Source organism: Chaetodon auriga, chromosome 15, assembly GCF_051107435.1.
Source record: "Chaetodon auriga isolate fChaAug3 chromosome 15, fChaAug3.hap1, whole genome shotgun sequence".
Taxonomy (NCBI): domain Eukaryota; kingdom Metazoa; phylum Chordata; class Actinopteri; order Chaetodontiformes; family Chaetodontidae; genus Chaetodon; species Chaetodon auriga.
In genome coordinates this window covers 4,275,542-4,302,240 of record NC_135088.1, presented here as the reverse complement: position 1 = coordinate 4,302,240, position 26,699 = coordinate 4,275,542, and the positions used below count along the sequence as shown (strand labels likewise).

At 45.7% G+C, this 26,699-nt stretch overlaps 1 protein-coding gene across 1 annotated transcript in view; it reads left to right on the top strand.

Moving 5' to 3' along the window:
• The first annotated feature begins 301 nt into the window (after positions 1 to 301).
• Positions 302 to 26,699, top strand: part of zbtb16a (zinc finger and BTB domain containing 16a) — a 129,666-nt gene continuing 103,268 nt past the window's right edge. Inside the window, exons 1-2 of the mRNA XM_076749700.1 lie at positions 302 to 419; positions 3,471 to 4,797. Coding sequence (XP_076605815.1) covers positions 3,560 to 4,797 — 1,238 coding nt within the window. The 5' untranslated portion in view covers positions 302 to 419; positions 3,471 to 3,559. The remainder of the gene's footprint in view (positions 420 to 3,470; positions 4,798 to 26,699) is intronic.

The window sequence follows — 26,699 nt, the reverse complement described above, 5'->3', positions numbered from 1 at the left end:
ATGGTGGTTCAGGCACTTCTGGAGGATCCAGACTCCACTCTCCTTCAGCGTCCATTAAGTGTGGCCGTCGGCTGGAGCCGGAGAACATCTGCAGGCTGTACGTGCATTCAAACAGCTGGAGGGAGGGCAGCGTCGCTCACCTTTCCCTGCCGTACTGTAACACAGCCGTTTGACATGAGACAGCCCCCTAGGTGTCTCACTTTCTTAGTGTTTGTATGGGCTGGAGAGCAGCGCCGGCTGCCCGCCTGCCTGCTGCTCGTCTGGATGACTGGCTGCGTTGACGTCAGCGCCGTGTTGATTTGCTAAGGCGAGAGAAGAAAGGAGTTAGTGCGTGTTGAGAGAGCGGGTACTGCGAACTGCCTTACTATGCTGTAGCCCCACTCCCCCTACACTATACGGAATTAAAACGTGCAACTTAGGTGAGTACCAATCCGGGCTAAACGCAGCTGCAGTTTCCCGGCGACAAGTGCCAGAGCCGCTGCTCTGCATGCGTCTGCCACTGTTTTCTCTGTGTACTTTCATTCACCATGTGGATGTTTTGATGCATTTATAGCGTTGGGGTCGTGCTGCTTGTCCCCGTTCAACCTCATGCTGAAGTTAACAGCTAACGCGACTTTGGCACGCAAGTTGGATCCGCGCACCGGAGCGCCGGATGAAAACAAGTGTTTACCTGATTGCGCTGCAAGGTGTTGAAGTTTGCATTAACGCACGGTGGTCTATTGTAGAGATGTTAAGGTTGACGTAACCCCCCCCCTCTCGGTCTGGTTTAGTATGCTGGAGATCGCAGCCAGAGGACGTGAGGTCTGGCTGTTTCACCGGGAGCCAGACAACATATGACGCCCCGCTCCATGTGACTTCACTGGAGAAATCGCGTTTGCTCGTTTTGATGGAAATTATGCAATTTTTAGACAGCGACACTGTTGCCCGTCCTTGTGTCTCCAGACGCACCAGTGTGCCTCATTTAGCCGTGATGACATCATGATGAGGACCGGGGACACTGGTCTTTAATCTCGAAACAAGCCCAAACGCAGTCACTGTACAGTCAGACTACAATTGATTGACAGGCGGCTACATGTTTGATTGGTTACCAATAATCGCCTTGCAGTGGCACGCGCAGCATACTGTGAGGTGGGGAACAGATGCAACGGCAAATTGATTTGTTATCGAGACTGTCTGATCTCTCTCTTCCCGCTTTCACTCTTTTTCTCCTCATCCTTCAGGCGTCGTTGCGTGGATCCAGCCTCCCTCCCCGTGCTTAATTGTGCAGAGCCAGAATCTGAGTGTTCAGCCTGCCTCGAACCAAGTCCACCTGTGCGTGGCTCAGAGGAGAGCTGGCCGGATTCTGGCAGCTGTCTGTCTCGTGTATACTTTTGGGCACGCTCGCTGTCTCCGGTGGTCCCCCACAGAGACGCCGAGCCGTTTTGCTTTCTGCACGTTTGCGTGTGTCAGTGCGGCTCGTGGTCTGGAATATTGAGCGCTGTTTGTTCTTGTTGTGGCTGGGTCGCCAAGGCGCGCTATGGCAGACAACTCGTGATCAGATTGATTATGCTGCCTCTCAGTGAAGTCGGCCTAATGTGGGTATTGTCAGCGCGCTACAATGTCGTCCAGGGAGAAAACCTCCCCTGGCTTAATGTACTTAATGTAGTGCGTGATGTTTTGCATAATGCATCGCGCGCTGTGTCATCTGTCTGGTGCGGCTGGCCAATATTAACGCCGTCTAGACGCGCGGAGCTCTGTCCTTTTATTAATAGAGACAGAACAGACGCGATAAAGTCCCCGAACAGCAACTTTGCATTGTGTCCCAGGGAAGCCACAGCCTGCCTGATGGCCCACAGAGCGCATCAAGCATTGATCGTCTGCGGGGCCATAAATCGCAGCTATTGGCATACCTGTAATAAAGATAATGTCGGGTTTTAGGCATGACCTCTGCTGACTGGGAGGCTGAGCTCAGTCAGATGAGAACCTGTGGTTTCATCATCACCTACCTCCTCTATCGATTTTATCAACGTGCCGAAAAAAACAAAGTGTCCAGTGTCCCAAAGCCGGCACGAATATTTATTTTCCACGATCCTCACGGCGAACAATAGCTTCCAGCCGCGGTGACCTCCCGTGTCCCGTGTGCCTGAGGGTTTGTGAAGTGAGCTTACATATCTGGAATTATTGATATTCTTCGAAGTCGTCGTCAGGCTGCAGGCTCATGATATTTCCTCCTTTTCCCCGTGTCTCAGTGTGTGTGAATTGTTCTCAGACAGACAGAAAAAAAGTGCTCACAAACTTCATTTTTTTAAAAAAATGAATTTTCAAAATAAAACTGGAGATCCCGACAATTAAAATGAAGTTTTGTAAAATTTAAATGAAACGTTTCTACAACAGAAAATGAACGGAGCTGTGTGAGCCGACGCGATTTGTCATTCTAAACCTCATATACTGAACAGATTGAGTGGATAAAAATGGACATCAATGAGCTCATGAAGGATGTGGGTCAATGGAGGCACTTAGCTGCTACTCATTCATTCATCCATCCATTCATTCATAGCACATATAAACTATTTGATCATAGTAGTGAGAGCTTTGTTTCACTGCCTGTCATAATAATTATTTGAATAATCGTGTGAACAGGAGTCACAGATGCTCATTTAAAACACATATTAGAGAGAATCCTCCATTTGACCTCCTCCATTATTTCAGTGCAGGTCAGTCTGCTGTAGATGTGAGCTGGAGCAACATGTTGTCCTGTTAACTTGGATAATCGAGTTAACAGCAGCCACAGACACACTCGTTCATGTGGATATTCGACAGTGGTGACTAAGAGCAGAGCAGAGCGTTTGCTGCTGCAGCGTTCGTGTGCTTTTGCCTCGTCCTGCTTTCCTTTCCATCCATTTCTGGCCGCTGCTCTCTGCTCCCGTCTGTGATGGGAATACTGAGTAAGATGCTATTTAATTTCAGAAAGGCTGTTGACGGTCTTTGTGAGCCGAGCAGCAGTGAAAAACCACAATTCACACTTGTTTAGCTGTGTGTACATCCCCATCAGATAGCCAAATGAAGACATCTTTTTAACATAACATATGTTGGACTGATTGGTATGCAGGGTGAGCCTGTTGGACGGCTCACAAATTGTCTCCCTTCAGAAATCTACAGTCAATACTCTCCGCTGATTTTAAGAACAATGCCTCGGCGCAGAGTGTTTACCATCCCTGCAGGATGTTTGCAATTTGAAACTCCACCGACTTCTCACTTGCCATTTGCAAAATAAATAGTGGTATACTTTAAAAGCATTTATCGGCAAATTGATGACATTTTTATTTCCAGAATGTGAGCGATTGAGTGATCTGCATTTGTGAAATATTTCAATCTGTGAATCTCTAAGTTCTTCTGCATTTTTTGCATTTCAATGACAAATAAAGAGGAATCGTTTTTGCATTTTGCCACATCTGATTATTATTTTTTTTTCATTCTGTTTCTCCACTCAGGTTTCATCTTGTTTACAAAGATAGCTAAAAACACTGCTGAGCGGGGAAGGCAAGCCTCATGAGTCGGCCTCGTGGATTGCATCGGCATAATGGATTTAACTAAAATGGGTATGATCCAGCTCCAGAACCCCAACCACCCCACCGCCCTGCTGCAGAAGGCCAACCAGATGCGTCTGGCCGGGACTCTGTGTGACGTGGTCATCATGGTAGACAGCCAGGAGTTCCACGCTCACCGGACTGTGCTAGCCTGCACAAGCAAAATGTTTGAGATCCTCTTCCACCGCAGCAGCCAGCATTACACCCTGGACTTTCTTTCACCAAAGACTTTTCAGCAGATTTTGGAGTATGCTTACACTGCCACACTCCAGGCCAAGGTGGAGGACTTAGATGACCTTCTATATGCAGCCGAGATCCTGGAGATTGAATACTTGGAAGAGCAATGCCTGAAGATCCTGGAGACCATCCAGTCCTCAGATGAGAATGACGTGGAGGTCAGTGTTAATGACGGCAGCACAGAGGAGGACGATGAGCGCAAAGGCCACAACGGAGCCAAGAACTCCAAAAAGCATTCCACGGAGAGTCCCTATCTGCCAGGTGCCCACCAAGCCTCCATCATTCCTGGCATGGTGGACCAGAGCCCCTCGGTGTCCACCTCCTTCGGTGTCTCCACCCTGAGTCCCACCAAAGCTGCTGTGGATAGCCTGATGAGCATCGGCCAGTCTCTGCTCCAGCAGGGCTTTGCGGGTGAACACCTCATCCACGGCAACTCCCACCACCTGATGACTGAGATCAAGACTGAAATGATGCAAGTGGACATGGGTGGCAACGGCCATGAAAGCCCTACCAACATGGAGTCCAGTGCCTCCAGCAACGGAGAGCGAAGTGGGGAGGACAGGAACCGAGAAGGCCCTGGAACACCAACCAGGAGCAGCGTAATCACCAGTGCCCGCGAGCTACATTACGTCCGTGACGAAGGCATGGGCGACCCGCAAGCCGAAGTCAGCCAGATGGGGCTGGAAGCGATGGCCGGAATGACGGAGAAACATCTGGCCTCCCTGTACTCCCTACCTGTCAATCATAAATCAGACGCCATCATGTCCATGCCGGTATCCATGGCCTCTGCGCTCCCCGTGTCCCCAGCCCTGGCTATGTCTATGGACTTCAGTGCCTACGGGGGACTCCTGCCTCAGAGCTTCATCCAGAGAGAATTCTTCAGCAAGCTCGGGGAGCTGTCAGTGGGCATGAAGTCCGACGGCAGGAGCCAGCACGAACGCTGCAATGTTTGCGGTGCAGAACTACCAGATAACGAAGCTGTGGAGCAGCACAGGTAAGCCACGTTTTCTTTTCAGTAGCTGCTTGGTAACTGTTTTGGCCTTGAAATGTATGATCCTTTTTATTTTTTCGCTTTTCTTAATGGTTTATGCAAGACTACTTAGGCTTTATGTGCAGCAGAAAGTGAAAAACTTAGATGTTTTGACCTCAGAACACCTCACTCATAATGCATATTAGCTACATTATTTCCATTCCCATATTTCCAGGGGGTGTTAGTCAGCCATTTTTGGCTGAGGAATTAAGAAATATACTGTACATTTTTAAGGTTTGGCTCGTGGAGAATCAAGGAAGTTGTCTTGGTTTAATACCACACGTTTTGTGTGTCAGTGACAGTGACCACTAAGAAAATAGTGCCTCCACGTATCTGTAATGTATGAGTAAGTGCTGTCCTTTGACACACACAGACCTTATTTCTGCATGGCTCAGGTCCAGAGATCCACTCCTTCAATAACTGCCTGCCCAGGTGACTGCCGAAGCAGTGCTGTCGTAACGTTGTCTAAGACCATTAGTCACATCGCGCAAGATGTGGGCGGCAGCTATCACACACACTTACCAAAGCGGTACCCCCTCATCCTGGACCTGGCTCACCTCCCCTTTCCAATAACTACACAAGGGGGGCCCTTATTAGCTTGATAATTGGAGTAGACGGTCAGCCCAGGAAATGAGTGCTGAACCTGGGCTCTTGGACGGGGGAGTGCCAGTAAACCAGTGCTGTGTTATTTCAATCAATGTACATAAATAAACCCAAAGGCCTGCAAAGTCCACTCAAAAGGCTGAACTTTCTCTAAACTGCCCTCCGTGTCGTAGTGCGTGCCGTGCTTTGTGTATCTTTACATTGGTGTACAGCAGCACAAGCGCCTGGTGGAATGTACTTGCATCACTTCTTTGTGGATTTTGCACCATCAGATTGTTTTTGTGATTGTGACTGGAGGCCTTTTCTCACTTGAAGGCCACCGTCTCACCCTGTAATGTTTGCTTAAATCAATAGGAATGCACAGCGGTTAAAGTTCACTGGAGGATTTGAACCCCGACATGCTTGAGCCAGTATGTTGGTATACATTGAGAGCTGGACTGATTCAGCTTTCTAAATCTGTCTGAGCGTTACAGAATGTCTTTGTGTCCTTGTTGTCTGCCTTACAGTAAGTCATCGTGCACTGTTTCTGACTTTCATATGCGTGCTGTCGCTTTGTAGTTTTGTGATGTTGGCAGTTGCTTCTTAAAGTGTACAAATTTGTGTGGCCTTCATGACGAGCGCTCGTTACTCACTGAATAGAATAAACATTTCTGTGTGGACTGACACTATGTGTGTTTAAAGAAGCAGCAGCTGGTGAAGTGAATTTTCAGCAGCTTACCGTCACGTAGCCTTTAACAATAGCTTTAAAATACACTATAGCGTCTGTGCGAGATGCGTTAAGGCGGTATCGCTGTGTTAAAGGACAGGCTGCACGAGTCTCTGTCTTGAGAAAAGTCTGGTGTGTGAAATGGTTGCCTGTGTTTCAAGAGGAATTTCATCAATTCGCTCAAGCTGGGAAATCTTGTATCAAAGGAGATTTCCAAACCGTTTCATGCATTGATCTTCCCGCTTCCCTCCATAGCATACTAATGGGTTAATTTAGACTGGTTGATACACCGACACGACACTGTTTAATATTGTACGCGCTGTCCTGACAGCCTCCTGAAGTGTAGAAATCAAACATTGCATCATCCGCTGTCTGCTTTGCCGTCCGCACATGAAAGGTCTGCTGCGCTGCCCTGAGATGCTTGATAATTCAGACGCTCCTCCTGTCCTCACAAATTCCAATGTGGGTCATTTGATGGCATATCAAGTCGGTGCTTTTCTTTTTTTTTTTTCTGTGTACAGCCGTCAAGCTGCCTTTTGATGTGAATGCAACATGTTTTATTTCAGACGAGCAGAGTCGTGTTCCCTCTGACTAATTACGCATCATTTCCCCGCAGCCGCTGTGTCAGGGTCGCTGCTACCTCTGCAACAAACACATAAAAAAAGTTGGCAGAGTTCACTTGGTGCAGGCAGGTCAAGTCAAACACGAGTGTAATTGTTTCCAGATGTGGCACAGGTCGTTGGTGTGAGGTGTCTGTGTGTGCATCGATGTTAAAATGAATGCAGCAGAAAGTACCCACTTCCTGTATAAATTTAGTCTCTGCTCCCTTTCATTCCTCTGTGCCCTGGATTATATCATAAAGAACAAACCACCCAGACTGAATCCATAAGTGCTGTGCGAGGACTCTCCTAATGGGATACAGAAATATACGCCCATGAGATGTGTAAGCACAAAAGGTGCTAATTTGAAATAGCACTCGGCGTCGAAATCTTTTTTCTGCAGATCACAATCTGACGCTAAGTATCTGGTTAGATTTGCAAATAAAGCAAAAATAACACATTCTTTGATCACATAGCTCCACAGTCAAGCCAGAATTTTGCCAATTTTAGACTCTTCAGGTGAAGTTATTGTATGGCTGCTGATGTGTTTGGACAGCGTTCATTTAATGGCCTCTTTAAAATAAGATTTGAAGACGTATTGTCCCGGTGTCTCAAGTATTTCACCCGCATGAGCTCAGAATCATTTCGAGTGATATCCAGCTCTACCTTCGAGTCGCCCTCCAAGGAAATGCATGAAGCTAAATGAAAGGCCACACTTTATAGGTGCCATAGAGGTTCCATTGACTGAATCAAAGCAATCCCCGTCTGACCACAACAACTTTCCCCCAATCTCTCCTGCAGCAGCTCGCCCCACCACCTCCCCACTGACAAGCCCGAGATTTATTTCTTAAAGGAAGCCCAGGGTGAGTGTTGTTACTGCTTCAGGGAGACAGGATTACAGCAATATTTTAGTAACCCCTGCACAGAGAAAATAATCAACACAGGAAGGGCCTGAGTGATTATTGGGAAAATAAATGCATGATGCAGGGGGCTAATTCTGCAGTGGCGGGGGGAAGAGGAAAAAACGCTCCGCTGCTTGGTATTCCAAACACAGCATCCAATTCACGGGAACTAGCCTTGGGTTTATCTCTTTCACTTAATCGTCCATTCTCATGCAAATGACTGACCCTCGCTGTAATGTACATCACATAAGTGAAAAAAGAGCCTATTTTAAAAGAGAGCTTTTCCAGCATATAGCCGTTAAGCATTACTGATAACCATCAATGCTTTAACTCCGTCTTTTCATAATACAGCCGGGGTTTTTCTGACGGGGGCATGAATGAGACGAGTCAATGAATTCCTTCCTCTCCGCTCTGTTTTTGCTCATGTTATTTTTATTGATGGAAGTATTGGGGTATGGGGTGGGAGTGGTGGAAATAATCACCTCTGCATTAACCTCCACACGCGCACACACTCATGTGTTCATTACTTTTTACACACATTCCCCTCAGCAGCAGCAGCCAGCGCTCACTCTTCCGTTTCCTTTCCTTTTGTGGCAAAGGGGTGCGGAGGGCGCTCTAATACCCCGGGCCCCAGGTGTTTAAACAGTGGGCCCAAGGCCCTTATCTGTGCATATCAGAATGGGACAGATAACCCTTGGCACTCCTCCTCAGTAAACCAAGAGCAGATTGAGTGCAGATAGCGGCCCATAGCGTTTGTTGCAGGTGATAACGATGTATGCACACACACACATATACCTTGCATGTTGAGGTGAGGCCAGTGGAAGGTATACAAGTTGTTTCCCTGCACACCGACTCTTGGTTTCTGTGGCTCTGTTTAAGATGAGGCGTTCAAATCGATGCTTCAGAGGCCTGTAGGGATGTTTTCTGGGACGTAACAGGCGTCTTTTTAAACAGGCAAATCATTTTTCTCATTTGTTCCGATAGCGGTTGCTATAAAATCGCAGTGTTTTGATGAGTTACTGGAGCTAGCTCGCAAGTGACAATAAACAGAAAAATCTGTCAAAAAAATTCAGCTGTGAACAACTTTCTCAGATTTGCAGAGAATCTACACGTTGGTGGAGTTTTCTGTCCCCTCTGTGGGACATGAATGGACTTTTGATGGTGGTTTGAGAAAACATTGTTAGATTTCAGTGGAGCTGCACCCATAGCTGCTGCTGTCATCAGGCAGCACCGATGTCCTGCCGGTCGAACAATCACCAGAAGCAACGTGGGCCATGTGATAGCAACTCTTATGATCGACCCGCAGCAACTTTCCTATCTCTGCTCTTTCTCCATTTGCCCTTAATGTTGTCATGCAACAGCACTGAGCCCTGTCCAGCTAAATGGAGACAGCAAGCACTGTTAAGGCAAATTGTCCTGTCAGTGGTCGAGCAGCCGTGAGGGTCCTCGAGGGTCTGCGTGGCTTTATTTCCATCAGTCTGTGCGTTTTGACCAAAATGTAGGACTGCTCAGACGGCAGGTTGTTGCCATTTCATTCATTCAAGCATGCAGGTGTGGAACGTGTCGACGTACTGAAACACCCAACGTGGTATGTGCAGAATTGTTTGCATCCACTGTTATCCACTTCCTGCTGTCCACTTCCTGTTGTCCACTTCCTGCTGTCCACTTCAGGGTTCAGGGTTCAGGGTTCCTTGGTAGTTTCTTCGGCTGAACTTCAGAAACAAAGAAAGAACCATGCTAATTGTTGGATGGATACTCGTGTTTACAGGAAGTAGTCTGCTCCATAGTCTTGCTCTCTGAATGCCGTCAATCACCTTTGGGTTAGGGTTAACCCTGAAATAAAATAACTAAAACTAAAGCAGCTTCAAGCTCATGATCCTAACCTGCAAAACTGTGCAAGCGTTTTGCTGCTTCCTGAAAGAAGCCCGGCAACAAAGCATCCATTACATGGCAGTGGATTACCCTCTATTTGAAATCACTCAGTGAGCTAAGTCTCCCCGGCTTGCACTCAGAGGTACAGTACATGTTGGTGTAATAATCCAATAGCACAAAAAGCCTCACTCAACGAAAACACCTCTCCAAGAAATACCTCAACCACAGACAACAGCAGAGGGTTTATTCAAGTCTGGCTGCCACATTGTCTCTCTCTTATTCTCACACAGGTGCTTTTTTTGCCCTTATTGGAGGTGTGGTGTTTGTTTATGCCCCTGAGGAACTGGCGCTTTGACCGGGCCCACGGTGATAGCCGCAGCCGAGGCAGCTGCTGGCTGAGGCCCAATTATAGACAGGCTTTAAAAGGCTCTGGTTGAACCGTAAAGATTTACACCGCCATCGCTCTGATCTCAGATCTGGGCTCTGTCCTCACTGTCAGGATAGGGAGATGTATCGATTAAAGACTTAACACAGGGGGCTACATCATGTGGAATGGACTACACGCACACGCACAGGCACACACACACACAAACACAAACCTTAGCACAGATCAAGCATTTTATTGCGGTGCACTGTCGTCAGGTGGCGAGTCATCATCTTACATCTGGTGAAGCCGCTTTTTTAGAAACTGAGATGCCTTTTTGGAAAAAGCATCATCAAGAGAAAAGGGGGGCGGTCTAATATCTGGACAGTGGCTACGGCGATGGAGGGAGGCGATGTAATCAGCAGGCTGATTACATCGCCTTCCCTGAGATAAGAGCGGAGGGAGGTGCTTGTGCAATAAAAGTTAGCAGCTTGACTTGGCGCGACCAGCTGCCTCTGTGTGGCTAACAGCGCTCGGCAGACGTGGCCTTTGCTGATGCGGTCTGGCAGGGGCTGCTATGAAACGAACACACTGAGGCCCCTATCTTTTGTCCCTGTGGGGGCCTTGTGGTCTGGAGGGAGGGATAAGGATAACATACTGTACTGGAAGTTGGCCTTGTGTGTGTCCATGTGAGCGTGTGGGTTTTTTTTGTTGTTTTGTTTTGTTGTGTGTGTGTGTGTGGGGGGGGCTCGGGGGGAGTACTAATTACAGACAGTTATCAGGTGACATGCAAATGTGTTATCGGCCTTAACTTCCTGATGTGTATCTCTGCTCCAGAAGCTGCTGTGAGAGCTGGCAGGGGAAGAGCTCGAGCCACTGCTTCTCTGTAAATACACAGTGGGTGAATTTCAGCAGGCAGAGGGCTTTAATAGCTTTTTTTTGGGGTGTTTTTTAAAACTGTATTAGTCTTAGCAGCCCCTCTTCTCTTTGTAGACCTTTTTTTTTTTTTTACTGTATTAAGGTGCATGCATCATTGTCAACTTTCCCATTAAAAGAGAAAAAGTCAATAGAATTAGAATGATCTGGCCTTAAAGGTGAGTGGGTTTTAGTTCTAGTTCATAGAGCCCTGCCTCTGTTCTCCTGGTCCTGAACGCTCAGGGTTCTAATCCCATCGATATCCCATTAGCATCCCCTCTCTGGGTCCCCGCCACATGAAAGAAGATGTGTCGGTTCCCCCTCTCTGATTCTATTGCTCTGGCAGACCGTAGGGAGGACGGCCACAATGAGCAAATGTGCTAGAGCCAAAGGGCCAACCCAAGTGTGCTCACAAATGTCCTCTGTGTGTGTGTGTGTGTGTGTGTGTGTGTGTGTGTGTGTGTGTGTGTGTGTGTGTGAAAAAGCTGCCACCGCCACCTCAGAGGCCCCCTAGCCTCCCTGGGAAGTATCAAACCAGAGCCCTCCGCGGGCTTCCAGCGAGAGAGCTTCTAATTAGCCTCTTTGTTGCCACTTGAATGGTTTGCCAGAGATTGGCAAGGGGCCCCAATGGAGTGATACCAGCACGCTAAGAAGCTGGTCATAAAAATTACCCCCCATTCTCTCCACCATCACCTGTCACAAAGGAGCTCACAGGTAGGAAACTGAGGCCAGAGCGGCACCGTGTTAGCTCGTAATCCACCTCTTCAGATCCCAAGGAGCCATGTTTGCTCAACAGGTGAATGCTAGCTTCGTGCTAGCTAGCAGCACACAAGTGTTTCAGCAACAGAGAAATTAAAATAATATTAAACAGCCATTATTAGTTCTAATAATTCATGCTACGCTTAAAAAGGGCCATTAATGCTACTGTTGAATTGCCATAAAGAAGTCAACTTGACATGATGCAGCCAAACAAAAGCAAAATGAGCAACCTTTCTCTGAGTGGAAATACAGCGAAAAACTAGCTAATGTGGCCACTTTAAGGAGAAGGACAGGCAGGCCGATCTTATGATACCTTCACAGATTTGACATTTTTATCTTAAATAGGTTTAACCACGATGGAAATCTCAGTTAATCCAATTAAGCATAAACATAACAGTTTTGAAGTTGTGAGCTTAAAAGTATTATAAGCTGTAATTAGGTACCACATTGGTAACAGAAAGTAACGGCCATGAAAACACACTGATTTATTAATCAATGTGTCGAGACTTTCTTAATACATTTTAATGAAATTATTTAACAACATCAGTTATTCACATCATTTTTCTTAAGACAACAGTCCGAAAGATTTGTGCATGTTCTCCTGTTTTATGCTACTTAGCATCTAGCATGTTAGCTTACAGGCCTTTAGCACCTCATTAGTAAAGAAATATGTGATTATTTTCAATTTGTTATTGACTGTTAGCCGATAATGTCCGGTCTGACCTGGCAGTGTGAAGTTAGTCACTTCAGTTAAATGCTTCTGGAAGGAGCCGTCCACAAAATGTGTTCAGTGTTTGACTATAATGCAAACTATTAATTTAACATATTGATCATTTAAAGGCTCCTTCACACGTTAGTCAACGGTTCGAAGTGTGAACCGCTGACAGATTTAGGTTACAAAAGGACAGTTTAGGTTAGAATACACAGAAATCTGAGCTTTATTCCCAAAGATGGACGTCATTGCGTATCACGGAGTGGCCTATCTGCCTGTCAGCCTGTTCAAAGTGCTTTCAGATCTATACTCGCGGCATCTGACACGCTGCTTGGTGAGCGTCGTGGCAGGAGTGCAATGAATGTCAAGGCGACTTGGAGCTTTAGCGCCGACCGACACGTTTTAAGCTCCGCTGTAATCCAGGAGGGATCAGTTGGGTAAATCATGGCATAAAGCTTAAAACCATAATTGATTTATGTATTTGCTGACCGAAGACGCCCAGAGAGATTACCAGAGGGAGAGAGCTGATGATGGATAGGCCGGCCCCCTCGCACAGGCTGCGTGCGAGGTGGGGGTTGATTCAATTGAAGGGAGATTTGTCTGCTTGAAGAGCAAGAATGTCTGAAAACGGAGTGAGTCGGGAAGTAAATGCATATTTCATCAGAGGTGTACGAAATCAGGCCAGTGTGTGTGTCACCACTTGTTCTGCATGCACTGTCCTGTACGTGAAATTAAATCCACACGAAGGCTCGTTCTGAAACAGCAGATGATTTTTCAGTCGTTTTAAATTTGTATTCCGCCCAAAAACCATCAGTCTGCGTTGTTCTGTGTTCGTTCATCGTACTCTCATGGCCGGTGTCTCCCAAAAAATTCTATTTCTATCAAATAACTCAGGATGTGCCACAGAAGATATTAACTTTGGCTCAGTTGTTTGATGAAAGCATTAAATAATGTAGGAGGACAAAATAACCAAGAATCAAATACATGATATCACCTTTTGCCGTTCAAGGCCAGAGCAGGAAAATATTTAAGATATTAAGTCAAATTCGCCAGAAATGTTTGACGAGCCACCGACCTATTTAATTAAGAAATCTAGCAAAATATAACATTTTATTTATTAGTTTTCTTTGAGGTTTATCTCAGAAAATACATTTATATAATTCTGGTTTAATTTTATGAAGTTTTTTTTGCTTAAGTTATCAAATTTAGCCTAAAAAACATTCAAATCGCCCGTAAAAAGCTGTTTGAAATATGTCAAACGGTGGAACGTAAACTCCTCTCTGTCGTGACAAACCCTTTAAATTTCCATACGTGATGATGACGTGACCCGCGGTCCAGCAGTTACTGTGTTTTACATCGCGATGAACACGTGAAATTTCTGTGTGTTTAACATGAGATCAAACTCATTCATCACGCCGACGTCGACTGGAGGACGTCGGATCACGGCGGTATCCGTCTAACCCTAATTAGCATCATAATTCCCAGATTGGCGCTGATGAGGTGCTCGACAGCAGACGTCATTTAATTGGTCAGATGGTTTTTGCTGCCATAATCATCCCATGAATTTCCCTCCTGACACATTATGAATCCTCTCTTTCTTGTTTACTGCACGGCTGTCAGGTGTCTCCAAGGTCTCTCTTGACCGCTTCCAGATTGTTTTGTGTTTGTCTGTTTGTCCCTGGGCCCCGAAAGGCGAGAGCGGGATAGTAAAAGACAGAAAAAAAGCCATTCCATTTCCTGGACTGATCACTGAAGCGGGTGGCTCTGACATGTCATGACTCAAACAGCATCATTTCTGCCACTCCTGTCTCGCCGCTGACCTTACAAATGATGCTGTAGGCTCCCGCCATATGCCATTAAGCATGGTGTAAAGCAGGATGGGGTTTCATCCCCCTCGCGTGTGCAGCAGCACCCAGACTGCAGTTTTCACTCCCTGCCCTCACCTTTCGAATGCAGCGGCGGTTTTCTCTCCGATGGTTTTGTCCATATACTGTCTTTTTTCTCCTCTTCCTTCCCCGCCTGTGTTTTATTGCCTCCTGTGAGTGCTGGTCTGAGGCGAGGAGCTGGAGCTTCCCTAACAGGTGTTTGGGTGCTTATCGCCCACGTCTGTGCCCTTATCTCTGGCCCTCAGCTTCCTGCATCCTCTCTCTTGCATGCCTCAGAGTGGGGATATATTTCACTTAGCCTCTGACCCAAAACCTTCCTCTCTATCTGCCTGGGTCTCTCGCTCTCCCTCTCTCTCTCACACACACACACACACACATGCAGAAGGGCTGGCTGGCTGATAGACAGGACGAGGCTGTGATGCCATTTCATCATCTTCATCACCTAACTTGACTTTGTCTTCGTATTACTCATAGCTAGCAAGAGATCCCGGAAGATTCTGGAGGAGAATTAATCCAGATTCAGATCCAGAGAAACTTTATTGATCCCTGCAGGGAAACTGCTTTGTTGCAGTACAAATTAGAAAGAGAATAAAATACTTTAAAAGGTAAAAAGCTACTCTTAAGACAAACATGGCCACAATAAGAGTAAAAATCTGTCCCTATGTATGTGCCGAGAATAATGCAGTGTGCAAATTGGAAATAAAATAACAGTAATTTAGGGCTGCGACAGTTTCCCCATTATTTTCCCAGTTAATCAATTCATGATTTAGCCTGTAAAACGCCCACGGTCACATCCTTACATTTCTTAACGTGCCAGCGTATGTCTGTCATTTGTCCTTGCTGAAAATTGCCCATTGATTCTTTTCTTTTAGTCAATTAACCGAACATTTCAGTACCAGATTATACACACTAACTGTGTAATCCCTGAACACGGGAAATAAAAACCGTCCCGAGTATAAACTGTTGACAGATATTTGACAAGATGGAGCGTTTGATCCAGAAATGAGCGAGCAGTCGAGGTGGAAACGTCTCGGTGGCTCCGGCACAGACGGAGCTTTGATGGGGTCTGCAGCAGCGAGTTTGATCCAGCGTTTTGTCAGAGTGATTGGTCTCAGGCTTTGGCCCCACCTTCGCATTCCCTCTCTCCTTCCCTGCTCCCAAGGCTCACACAGGGACAAAGGCTAAAGTGTCTGAGGGATGGGGTTGTGATGCTGGTTTGGAGGGGGTTGACCCCCTTGGAGGACCTGACGGGGGCCCTTCTTTTTTTTTTTTTCCTAATCCCCATTCTGAGTGGGCACAGAGGGGAGAGAGCCCACAGTCTAACACCCATGAGAGAGTCTATTGTGAGTGGTGGGCTCTGTTACAGTAGGAGGGATGCAGGGGTCTCAGGCCCAGATAAACGCCAGGCCCAGGTCAGCCAGGCCCCCGTTATTTACAGTAGGCCCTTTCATTGCCCGAGTGAAACAGGAGCCCGTGGTGGAGGTGGAGGTGGTGGGAGGGCTTCAGGGGACGACCACTGTTTGTGCTCAGCCAGGCCTCCACTATAGGTCAAAGAGCACGGGGGGTGGGGCCGCAGGGGTTACAGACCTGACTTTTGTCTGTGTGTTGGGGGGTTTGCTGCTTCATAGGGGAAAAAGAAAAGGTGGTGGTGGTGGTGGTGGTGGGGGTCGGCTTCAGAGAGAGAGAGCAGCAGTGATGACTTCCACACACACTTTTCTGCGACGTGACATAACCGAAGGCTCAGATCCCCGTTTAAGTGTCCACATGCAGCTTAATTACACGAGCAATTATTCATTTCCTATAAATGAAACTTTACTGGTGGTCGACGCAGCAGGTCTGTTAAATCTAAAATCACACTTATCCTGTTTTTCTGCACAAAAAAAACACACCTTTTTTCAAACCAGAAAGTTTCTTAAACTTTGCTGGTTTTTATGGAGGAACTTACAGAATTAACATTAATTATCTACAGCCGAGCAGAGTTTGTGTCAGAGCTCAGCGCCTCATTGTTATCGACCGGAGCGCACCCCCACCTCAAAGCTCCAGCCTGATGCTCTCTTCAAATGTGTACTTTTACCTTTACTTTGATGATCGTTCCTGATTTAAAGACTGCGTGTGTTTACTCAGATCTCATCCTCCGTTTGTTAAATTAAAACAGGTTTTTTTTTTACTGCAGTATAGGAATTGAAAACACGTCACAGCATTGAGAAAATATGGCTTGTTTGCACCAACGTCGTCCAATCTGACAGCTGATTTCTTTTGCTGGAGGAAATGTTTCGTTAAAGCTGAATCGTACAGGTGCTTTGGGTTGTGAGGACAATACTTTGACTGATGGGAATCAGATGGTGTGAATTTTGAGAACCTGCTGCTCCTTCCAACACAAAGATAGAATGGAAGAGCTCAATAGGTGTTTTTTTGTTGTCGTTGCTTTTGCCTGGGTGTTCCTCAGAAAAGTGAAAATTCAACACCATCACGAACGGCTGCACGCTCGCTCCAATTGTCCCGAAGTGACTCGGTGACCTACATAGATGCAGCACAAAACTTGACCCGCTATAGAAGCAAGAGAGGAAAAAGCTTTACAGCAACGTTCTGCAACCCGATGCTTCAGATTAGGTTAGCGAGGTCATGTGACATTCAATACAAACCCGAATGATCTCAGAGCAAAAATGTTTCACCTCCACGCCGAAGCAGCCGCCGTCAAGTACGTTTATTAAGCTTAATCCCTCACGATCTATCGCCAACCCAAGTCCTGTTTGTTGACTTTCATTAAGAAATGGGAAGTTGCCAAGGGTCAGCACGAGAAGGAGAGCGGTACCATCTGCCAGGAGACTCAAGCGTAATCTCACCATAATCTGAGCGTCAACCTTCATATCAGGAGGCGAGGACGGAGGGGAAGGCCAGCGGGGACGTACAATAAGGGACGCAGTCTCTCAGGCATTCGTTTGCCGGAACAGATTTTATTATTTTTGCTCGGACAATGACGGGATGGGGTTAAAGGTCGGCGGGCGAGGACTTTACAGATGAAGCCCGGTGCGGTGGGGGTGTGTAGGAGTTTGGTTTGACCCCCCACCTCTCACCCCTATTGTCCTGAGAGAACACAAAGGCTCCTGTCAGACTCTAGTGGTCAGCGCTTCGGCCAAACCCGCCAAACCGCAGCAGCAGAGGGTTTGAATCAGGCTGAAGCCGCCACCGCTGACCAATCAGGAGGCAGAGTCCGAGGCAGCGGTTTGTCCTCTCGAACCGCTAAAATGTACAAAGAAGCTTTTTTTGACTGATTTCTCTGAGATGAGGGAACACGCCTAAATACTTTTACACAAGTACAATTTTGAGGTACTCTGATGGAAATACTTTTAATTGATGTCAGAAGACAAAACAGTGTGTGAAAGATTTTAGTAGCTTCACTTTAAAATACTGATTGCACACAAATTATAATCCAATAAAAGTTCGAGTGGAGCAAAGTTTCTCTCCTGCAGCGTGTCTGCACCTGTATTAGCTGTTAGCTGAAATGATAGAAAACCTACTTTTATTTAAATGTGTAGCAGCCGCTGCTGTAATAAGCTGAATGATGGACACATCAGTGAAAATATCAGTGAGCATAAACAGTAATGAATAAGAATCAAACAGTGAACTTGTAGGTGAGAGGAAGAAGTGAAAGTCAGACCTGATCCTCATTGGAAGTATTTCCACGGGGGCTTAAAAGCTTTTTGATCTCATCATTTTGAAGAGTTGCGGCATGTTTTTTATATTCATTCTGTCCTCAAAGCGCGACTGGTTGAACATAAATCTTCATATTCAGCAGTTTAACAAAAGCAACGGCAACAGCAAAACAAAAACCCTCCAGGAAACACAGCGTATTTAAACATGCGAGTATTTAAACCGTGGCTGACCGTGACTTTTTATCCACCGTTAAATAAAAGACGGGAGAGTTGAAGGTTGGATCTTATGAATTATGATGTTTAGCTCGAAAAGGAAGAATCCTGAAAAAAGAACCCACACGTCTACATGGTGAATTTGTGCTCTTTAGCCTTCCATCCATTCATTCTGTATTTATCGAGGATGAAAGAATCATTTATTCTAATCCTGTTGATGAGCTCAACGTCCTGATTGGCCCCAAAACGCTTCGTTTAAGACACGAGCGGCTCTGCGGCAGGTATTAGTCAACAGCTCCCGTCCCCATTCATCCGCGGCTACTGTGGCGGCTCGCATTTAAAAATGAGTCAGCGGCCAAAGTCCTGCTGAGATTTCTCACCTCGAAAGAGAGAAAAAAAAAAAACATGCAAAAAGTGAAAATGTATTGGATCAGAGAGCACAGCTGCAGCGTGAAAAGGGCTTGTTGGCATTACATTTTCTCTGCTTATGTCTTGCTATCTGTCCCCTAAATGCCCTTGACATATTACGGAGGAGATCAAAAGCCCAGGAGAGAGATGTGGGCTGCATGTGGGTGTCAAGGTACAATGTATGCCAGAGCATGGCCTCACAAAGGCAATATGCAGCGTGACGTTTCCTGTCTCCGTCTTCAGCCGCCGTTCCGGGCGATGTGCGGTTCACCGGCCTGGAGTGAGATTTGAACATTTTCTCGACAAAACAGAAGAAAGAGAAGGTCTCTCAGAGGAAGAGAGGAGCAGATTGGATGGCCTTTAGTAGCATAGTTCACTAATTGATGAGTCAATCAACAGAAAAATTTGACAATCATCTCGGTTTTTAAATCATTAATCAGGGAAAAGGCCAAACGCTCTCTGGCTCCAGCTTCTCAAATAGAAAATTTGACGCCATTATTTTGTTTTGTAGATTTTATATGTATTGAATATCTTTGGGGGGGGTTTTGGACTAATTTGAAGATATCAAACTGGACTCTGGTATATGATGGACACATTATTTTAATAAAAATAAAAAAGGATGGTGACGTTCTTCGTAGTGACACATGAACAATAATTATCTGTCAGGTGAATCAATATTTCCGTTTTTGTCTATTTTCAAATTATGTATATTTTCTTTAACAGCTTTTGGATCTTAAACCTTTTTCTTAACTCACATGTGAAAATAGTCGGCGTGTCGGCGGCTCTTTAAGGTCGATTCAGTTGTTGATAATTTTAGAGTCAAAACGTTGAAACAAACCTAAAAGTCTGCTCACGTTTTCCTGTTTTGGCACATTAACGGGACATTAATGAGACCTTTATTAAATACTTGATTAAAAGCTGCTAATGTGGCGTTAGCCTCAGACGGGACGTTCGTCTCTTTGGCTGAGCTGAGGGGTTCAAACTGTAACGGCTCGCCTCGCAGCAGCATGGCGGCCAGGCCCGTACGAGCTCTCAGAGGTCAGTGGACAAGGTACAGCTTTCACATGGCCCCGAGGTCCTGACCCCCACCCCTGTTGGTCATATTCACCCCCTCCTCCCAGCAAGGACCGAAGCCCTTTGAGCCGAGCCCTCAACCCCCCGCAGAGCGCGCCCCTTCAGCACATTAATAGTGGCACTGGAACTAATTGCCCAACCTTAGATGTGCTTGAGACCCAGATTGCCTCAGCTGCCAGTTCGCCACAAACCCCCCAACACTCCACGGCAGACAGAAGAAAACCTTCAAAAGAAGAATCGCAAAATTGCTGGTTTCTCTGCCCAGTCCTTTGGTAAAACACAGCTCTGCCTTCAAAGGGCTTCATTTATTTCTTTGTGTTACTGTAAATGTGCATCTATTCAAGCTTGTTTTGAAAACATCGCCCTCCCTTTTCTCGCCGCGCTTTCGATTTTTGTCTCGCCATTCAGCGAAGGCATTGGTTTCGCTTTTATTCCCGCAAGAGGACTGACAAGTACTCACTATGTACCTTGCGCCTTGGCGAGACCTTCCCACACATGCCATCCACCGCCATTTTGTTGCTCACCCCGTCAGGCGCCAAATCACCCTTTTGTATTCGGCACACGTATCGGTAATCCTTCCCATCATTCTAAAATATTTTCTTTCAGGCTTGCACTTTGAACTGTGAATTGCAGCGCGGGTGTAAAGTGGTGTCTAGCACCAGACTGTTGCTGTTCACACTGTCATGTCTGCCGTCTCCTCGGCTGCATTCAGCATCACCCGAGTTCAAAGAGACGCTGGAGAAGAGGGAAGCAGCCTCAGAGGCGTTTTATGATTTTATGGGGCCAGAGGAAGCATTGTTGGGAAGGTGTTGGACCGTTATCTGCGCTCCGTCTCTCATAACGTCACTGCAGACTCTGGCTGTCTGCTTGTTTGTGTGTCTCTATAATGTATTCACACAGCATTTAGTGACTGTGCTGCTTTGAGAGCTTCAGCTCATATCCTAATTTCTTGGGAGAACCAGGTAGGGAGTTTTTTTTTTTTCATGTAAACACAAACCTGAGCTTCTCCGTCAGGATGTCGGGGCAGCGTAACTCACACAGGCCAAACTTTATATTTGTGTTCATACGCCAAAGTCAGGTTGCACAATCTGACTCAGATAAGCGTCCCGGCATCCATTTTTCCTCTTCGTCTCATTTCAGTAAATGGGTTCTCCTGAATTTCTGCAGCACTCTGCGATGGCACCGAAATAAAATGGTGAAGGAGTATAGCAGCACAAAGCGGCCGCTGTCAGCGGCGTTAAGCCGGGATGGGACCCTCAGCGTCCTCTCCTCCCCGTCTCCAGACAGAATGTTACTCCCTCAACGATGCGAGCCTCTACAGTTATAAATCTTTCCTGAGAAGTTAATATCACACCTCTCAGTCCCAGATTGACCTTATCAATACTAATAAAGAGGCCGTTTGAGCAGCTACTGGTGCAGCGGCGATGTTTCGGCTGGTGGAACCATCCAAACCTTTAGCTGTGATGCAGTCGCTCACAGATCAGACAGTAAACGACGGGCTGGAACAAAGAGCAGCGTCTTGCAGCCGAGTGACTCCATTTCTTTCATTTCTTATTTCAGCCTCAAACATGTACTTCCTCTGGTTTTGTGCACGCGAGTCGTGGTCTTTGTTTAATGTCGTGTGAATCTTAGAAAAACTCTCATTACACACGCAGTCTTTATAAAAGTCGTCAGCAGCCATGGAAAAGACTGGTAATGTTTTTATTGGGGGAGGGGGTACTGGTCCAAAAATACCTCGTTTACTGTGTTTTAATTAATTCAAGAGGTCTTAAAGATGCTAGTTAAAATACACAGGACTGGATTTAGAGGACATTTACAGTATGCTGCAGATTGGCCTTCACTCTCTTCTCCTTCATCCACTTGAACTTGTTGCTCCTGTTTTCTTGCCTCTCGTCTCATCTTCGCCGTCGTCTTTGTCGCACTGTGTTTTTATCTGCTGTCGCATTGTTCCAGGTTGCACACGCGGATCATCAAGGTTTCAGCCGACAACAATCGTCGTCGCCCACCTGTATTTGATCAGTGACAGCTGAGGACTATTGTGGTGCCGCTTTAGCCCGACGTTTATAGGTGCTGTTTAAAATAGTCTATATTCAGCTGTTAAATAGGTTTTCACCACATTTGGGGTAAATTATCAAACAAATTAATGGATTTAAATAAATCAGAGGTTTTTTAATAGATTATCTGAATGGTTTAAGGGGTTTTAAGTTGAGACCCTTTTAAGATAAATATTAAAGGTGCTTTCTCTTAATTTGTGAATTTAAGGGAAAAAATCCCATAAACCATTCAGATATTCCATTAAATATACTTTAATTTTCCATTTGGTTTAGATATGAGATAAAATCCCAGTTAAAGCATCGCACTTGCGTCATCGTGAATGGACAAATTAAATTTAAGGTGAGGGATTCAGTTTCTCAGTGTGATTGAGACGAAGAAGAAGATGAAATATAAACTTCATACTTCATGAAGTTTTGTTTTTTTGGTGTCTATAGTGGCTGTAGTGTGTTTGTATGTGTTTCTAAAATCCTGGCTGTGGCCCTGACGGTACTTATGCCGTTGTCACCAGACCAGCTCTATTTATACAGTAACAACAACAGAAATTGGCTGAAGGATGTGTTTTATCCACACAAGCTGAAGAAGTGTTATGCATTTAGCACCTGCAAGAGCAGCACGTTGCACCAGCAGTACAAATGATACACAAAGGAGCAATGGCTCCAGATTATTGGACTGCAAGCTCAGACATAATGTCAGATTAGGTGTGATCCAGTGCTCGGGCCGTAATGTGGAATAAAACTCTCTGCTGAAACCAAGACTGATGAAGTTCTTAGCTCTGTAAAGAGATAGTAGGAGCTCCTTTCACAAGTTTTCGAGTTGTCCTTGCTTTTGACTCAGCCGAGGTATGTGTGTCCATACCATCAAACCACACGCATACGCATAACAATGCATCCATAGATCCCTTTGACTGAATGAAAATAGCTAAATTCCCCAAAGTCACCCACAAAAGTCCATTTAAAGTCACACCTATTCAGCGGTTTGTCTCTCATTCCAGACATTTCAGACATTTTATGTAGCTGCAATCACAAAGCAACCTCCATCCTCGACACGTATTTATTCATCGTCATGATGGAGAGCCTGCGGCAGGCACACACGACGAGGGCAGGGAGCAGACGGGGAGTCCGGCCATGTTGTGGCGTCCCCAGCTAGCTTTGCCCCCCCCCCCCGAAACACTCAAACCCTCCCTGCTTTTCTAGGACAGCCTGTGCCCACTGAGACTCATTAGCTCTACCTGCTCTCTTCAAAATATGGCATCTCATATTTCATTTGCCACGTTTGCATGCTGCCAAATAACCTATTATAGGACAAATTTCTTCTCGCTCCTTTAAATAAACTCCACTACAGCAGCAGCAGCAGCAGCAGCAGCAGCGTGTCTGCCGGCCGGTCAGATAATCCTCCATGGAAATGTAGCAGCTGACAGATGTGTGCATGGCTATCAAGAATTACAGCCACGATAAGAGAGAATGAACTTTATCCTCTTGTACCAACAATGCAGTGATGGAGCTCTGCGCTGTTATTAGTATATGGTAAACATCCTGGACGTGATGTGCCAGCTGTAATCCCACGACCGTACACTTCAAATCTCTGCTGCTGCTGCTGTGTGTAATAATGCTGACATGGAGCAAATGTATCATCCTTCAGCTCAGGTTGACCTGTTGATCTCGCCGGTCTTGGATGATGTGAGGTGACTCTGCCAGATGGTCTGAGCAGGTTTAGCATCGCTGAACCAGTTTTTCCAGAGTCTTACTAGGACAGGAAACTTACTCTGGTTGCAGGACCAGTGTTCCCTTAAGATCCCTGTCTGCCGGTCCTGGGTATGAACTGGAGATGGTGCTGTCAACATTTTCTCACTAAAAACTCATCGTATGCAGATTTTAGTCCTTTTTTAAGGCGCTGTGTTGCCTGTTAGCGTCACACGTTAGCTACGTCCGATAAGTTATGTATGTTGTACTTGTTCACTTAAGAAATCAGCCTTCACCTTTGGTTTCACACCGGCACATGAACCCAAGTCCTGTGCTTGACCCATCCGACCACACCACCTTCCTCCAGATGTGGACTTTTCTTGCTCTTTCTACTACGTCACTGACGCATTGGGAGTGAAATCATTGCATTATGGGAAATGTAGGATTCAACGTTTTTCGAGCTTGACTCATATTACTTGTTTTGTAAATTAGATTTAACATTAGATGTGGAAAGAGCAGCAAATCCTCACATTTCAGAAGCTGTAATATTTCATTTCAAGTCAATAATGGTTAAGTTAATAACAGTTAATGATGTTTCTATGTTTCTCTAGAAATCAGGCTGCAGAAGCCTCCATGCATATGCATGACTATGAATTTCATCAGCCTCGGCTTTAGTTTGGATTTCTTTAATGTTGCAGAGGCTTTTCTACTCTGGCAAGAATCACATTTTGGGATGAAACTCTAAATATGACCTCCTTCATGCCAAAAACAGCAAGTATTTCAAGATTATTTATTTTGGCAAAAAACCACAGGGAGTCAACAGCTTCCATCGGCAGAGCACACGAGACGGCGTCTGCACGAGAGGTGTGTGAAAACTTATCAAAAATGGCTCATTTTGTGAAGTTTAAAGGCTAAATGCTTTGTGAGGTGCTAAAGAATTTATTTAAAAGAAGGCAAACGGTGACCTGTGATTTCATGATGAGCCCGTCAACCAGCCTGAGCTTCACAAGCTGCAGTCGTTTGTCGTTTTCCTTTCAGAGCTGCACCATACCGGAAAAAACTGACGTTGTGATATTGTTTTTGTTTTCTGAGATATATAATGTGCGTCGGCGTCGCATGCATGTTTACAGGCAGGTGATATCAGTCCTCTGATGAAGGTGTGCACAGTTTATCAAACTGCTGAAACAGGCGGCACTCATTTTCATTGTGTATCCAAGAACCTTTAAATTGGACTAAACAGATTATAACAACCTGATAATCCCTTTTGACATAAACTCATCTGAAAACAGAACAAATATAATTTAATGTTTGACCTCATCAGCTTCCTTCATCAGTTTCTGCTTATTCTGAATTTGTTTGCACACGTTGGACATCGCGTCTTGACGTCGCTCGCCCTGCACCCTCGATGTCGATGCTGAAGCCATCGCTCGGCCTCAGTCCACACTCTGTGAATTAACTTGTCATTTTACATTCGTCATGTTGTTAGCAGCTGGCAGCGTTTGCTCATTGTGACTGAATCGCACAGTGTCAACCTTCTCCTCACTCGTGTTCCGAGTGGCTCTTTTATTTACTCTCTGCAGAGGTTGTTAAGTCGTGTAGATGCTCTGCAGGCAGCTGCAGTTTTATCTCCGTTTGGAGCTTGAATTCATGTCTCTTTTTAAAGAGTTTTTGCAATTGTCGTAAAAAGTGAAGGTTCTGAAATTGCCTTGAATGCGATGAGCTGAACTCATCCGGCGGAATGAAAAAAAAAAAAACACTTGTAATAATATTTAATTTAACGTTTATCCGAGAGCCGGGTTGCATGGAGGACTGAGAGGAAGTTCTCCACTCACCGCTTCAGAAGGCAAAAGCTTCCTTCATCTCTTATTATACGCGTGAAAATGTCGGAGGCCGTTTCAGGCGTTGTGATAGGACTGTCGAGTGTGTGAACTTGTGACCATGGAGGAAGTCATTCCTGCCGAAGGGGAGCACACATCGCGAAATCACAGTCAAATATGCAAAGTTTGCCCTCACACGGCTAAAACGCTAACGCTCAGGTTCCTCCTGTGGTCCTGCTGGCATGCACAGGACGGTACGTGTATGCATATATTGTATTCATATAGTGCCATTGTCATCTGACTTTTGTTTTTGAGATCGTCTCTATGTCGGACCACAAACCCTTGGAGTGAGATTTGACATTGCTGACCAGCTCCTGCTGCCCTGACAGCTGTCTTTTGATTTAGAGTCTCGAAAAAGCTCAAAGGAGATTCAACGACTTTGGTCCTTTTTGTCCTCGACTGCAGTTCGACAATGAAAGTCCCCTCAATGAAACCACGACGCGCGCTCAAAGCCCAGCGATGCAGTATTATTTTTCACACTCTTCTGCTGCTGTTTTTCAGCTGTTTTCTGCTTTTATTCCTCTTTTTTAGGCACTAGATGAGACTTAGTGCATCATCACTAAAGCAAGCCATCAAAATCATGAGCTCACTGTACAAGCTATCAGATTTAGTTCCAGATTTGATGTTTTCTTTGCATCTTTGATTTAGTGTTCGGTGTTGAAAATGTCCTGTTTGTTGCCAATGATCCTTGATACTAAAGCAATATTTCTTTTGTTATATTAGCTTGAGAAATGTACTTTTTTTTTTTTTAATTTATCAAAACATACACTGGCGTAAAATTGAAAACCCAAATCAAGTTTGAAATGTCTCACCAAGCATTTAACACCACCCCCGGCCCCTCCTCCTTCCTGTCAGAGGAATCTCAGGAGAAGCTTCCAAACACTCGCGGCTGAAGAAAGGCTAAAGCTACATTTTCATCCGCTTCTGCATGACATCAAACAACAGCACAGAGTGGCAAAAACTCATTTAAAGGTAAAGGTCATCCAATTACAGCAGAGCAGAATCTGGACGTATTCTCCAAACAGTGAAAACTCAGCCGCAGCTTCACTGTTTGTGGCTTCACGCTGTCAGAGACAATAAATCCAGCACTCATGGCGTCTTTGGTGCAGATGATCATTTTTAAGCCAATAAACAGTTTCTAAACCATTTTACATCATTGTCAATCAGCTGGTGAGTGAAGTGGGACGCTGCTGGATGACTTTCCCAAATTATGGAACGAGGCGTGTGCCGCATCATGTGGGTCACGATAAAATCGGTGTGATTTTAATATCATAAAAAAACGACAATTCTTGGAAAGTTCTGCTTTGTCGCATCGTCAAGGAAGAGATATGGTGATATTCTTGTCGGGCCGTATCGCCGACCTCTATGTGGACTAATGAGATCGGCTCTTTACGTCTCGCTGTCACTGTTTCAAACAAACAGAACTGACTTCACCAAAAACAAACATGAGAGCGGCGCTGCAGCTCTGAGAGCAAACAGGGCCTCAGCGACTCGTGCACGGTTGAGAACATCCCTTTTCCAGCCCCCGCCTGCAGTTTTGGAGATCATTTGGCCGCACCGCCGTGTCACTGTCACCGTCTAATCTCATT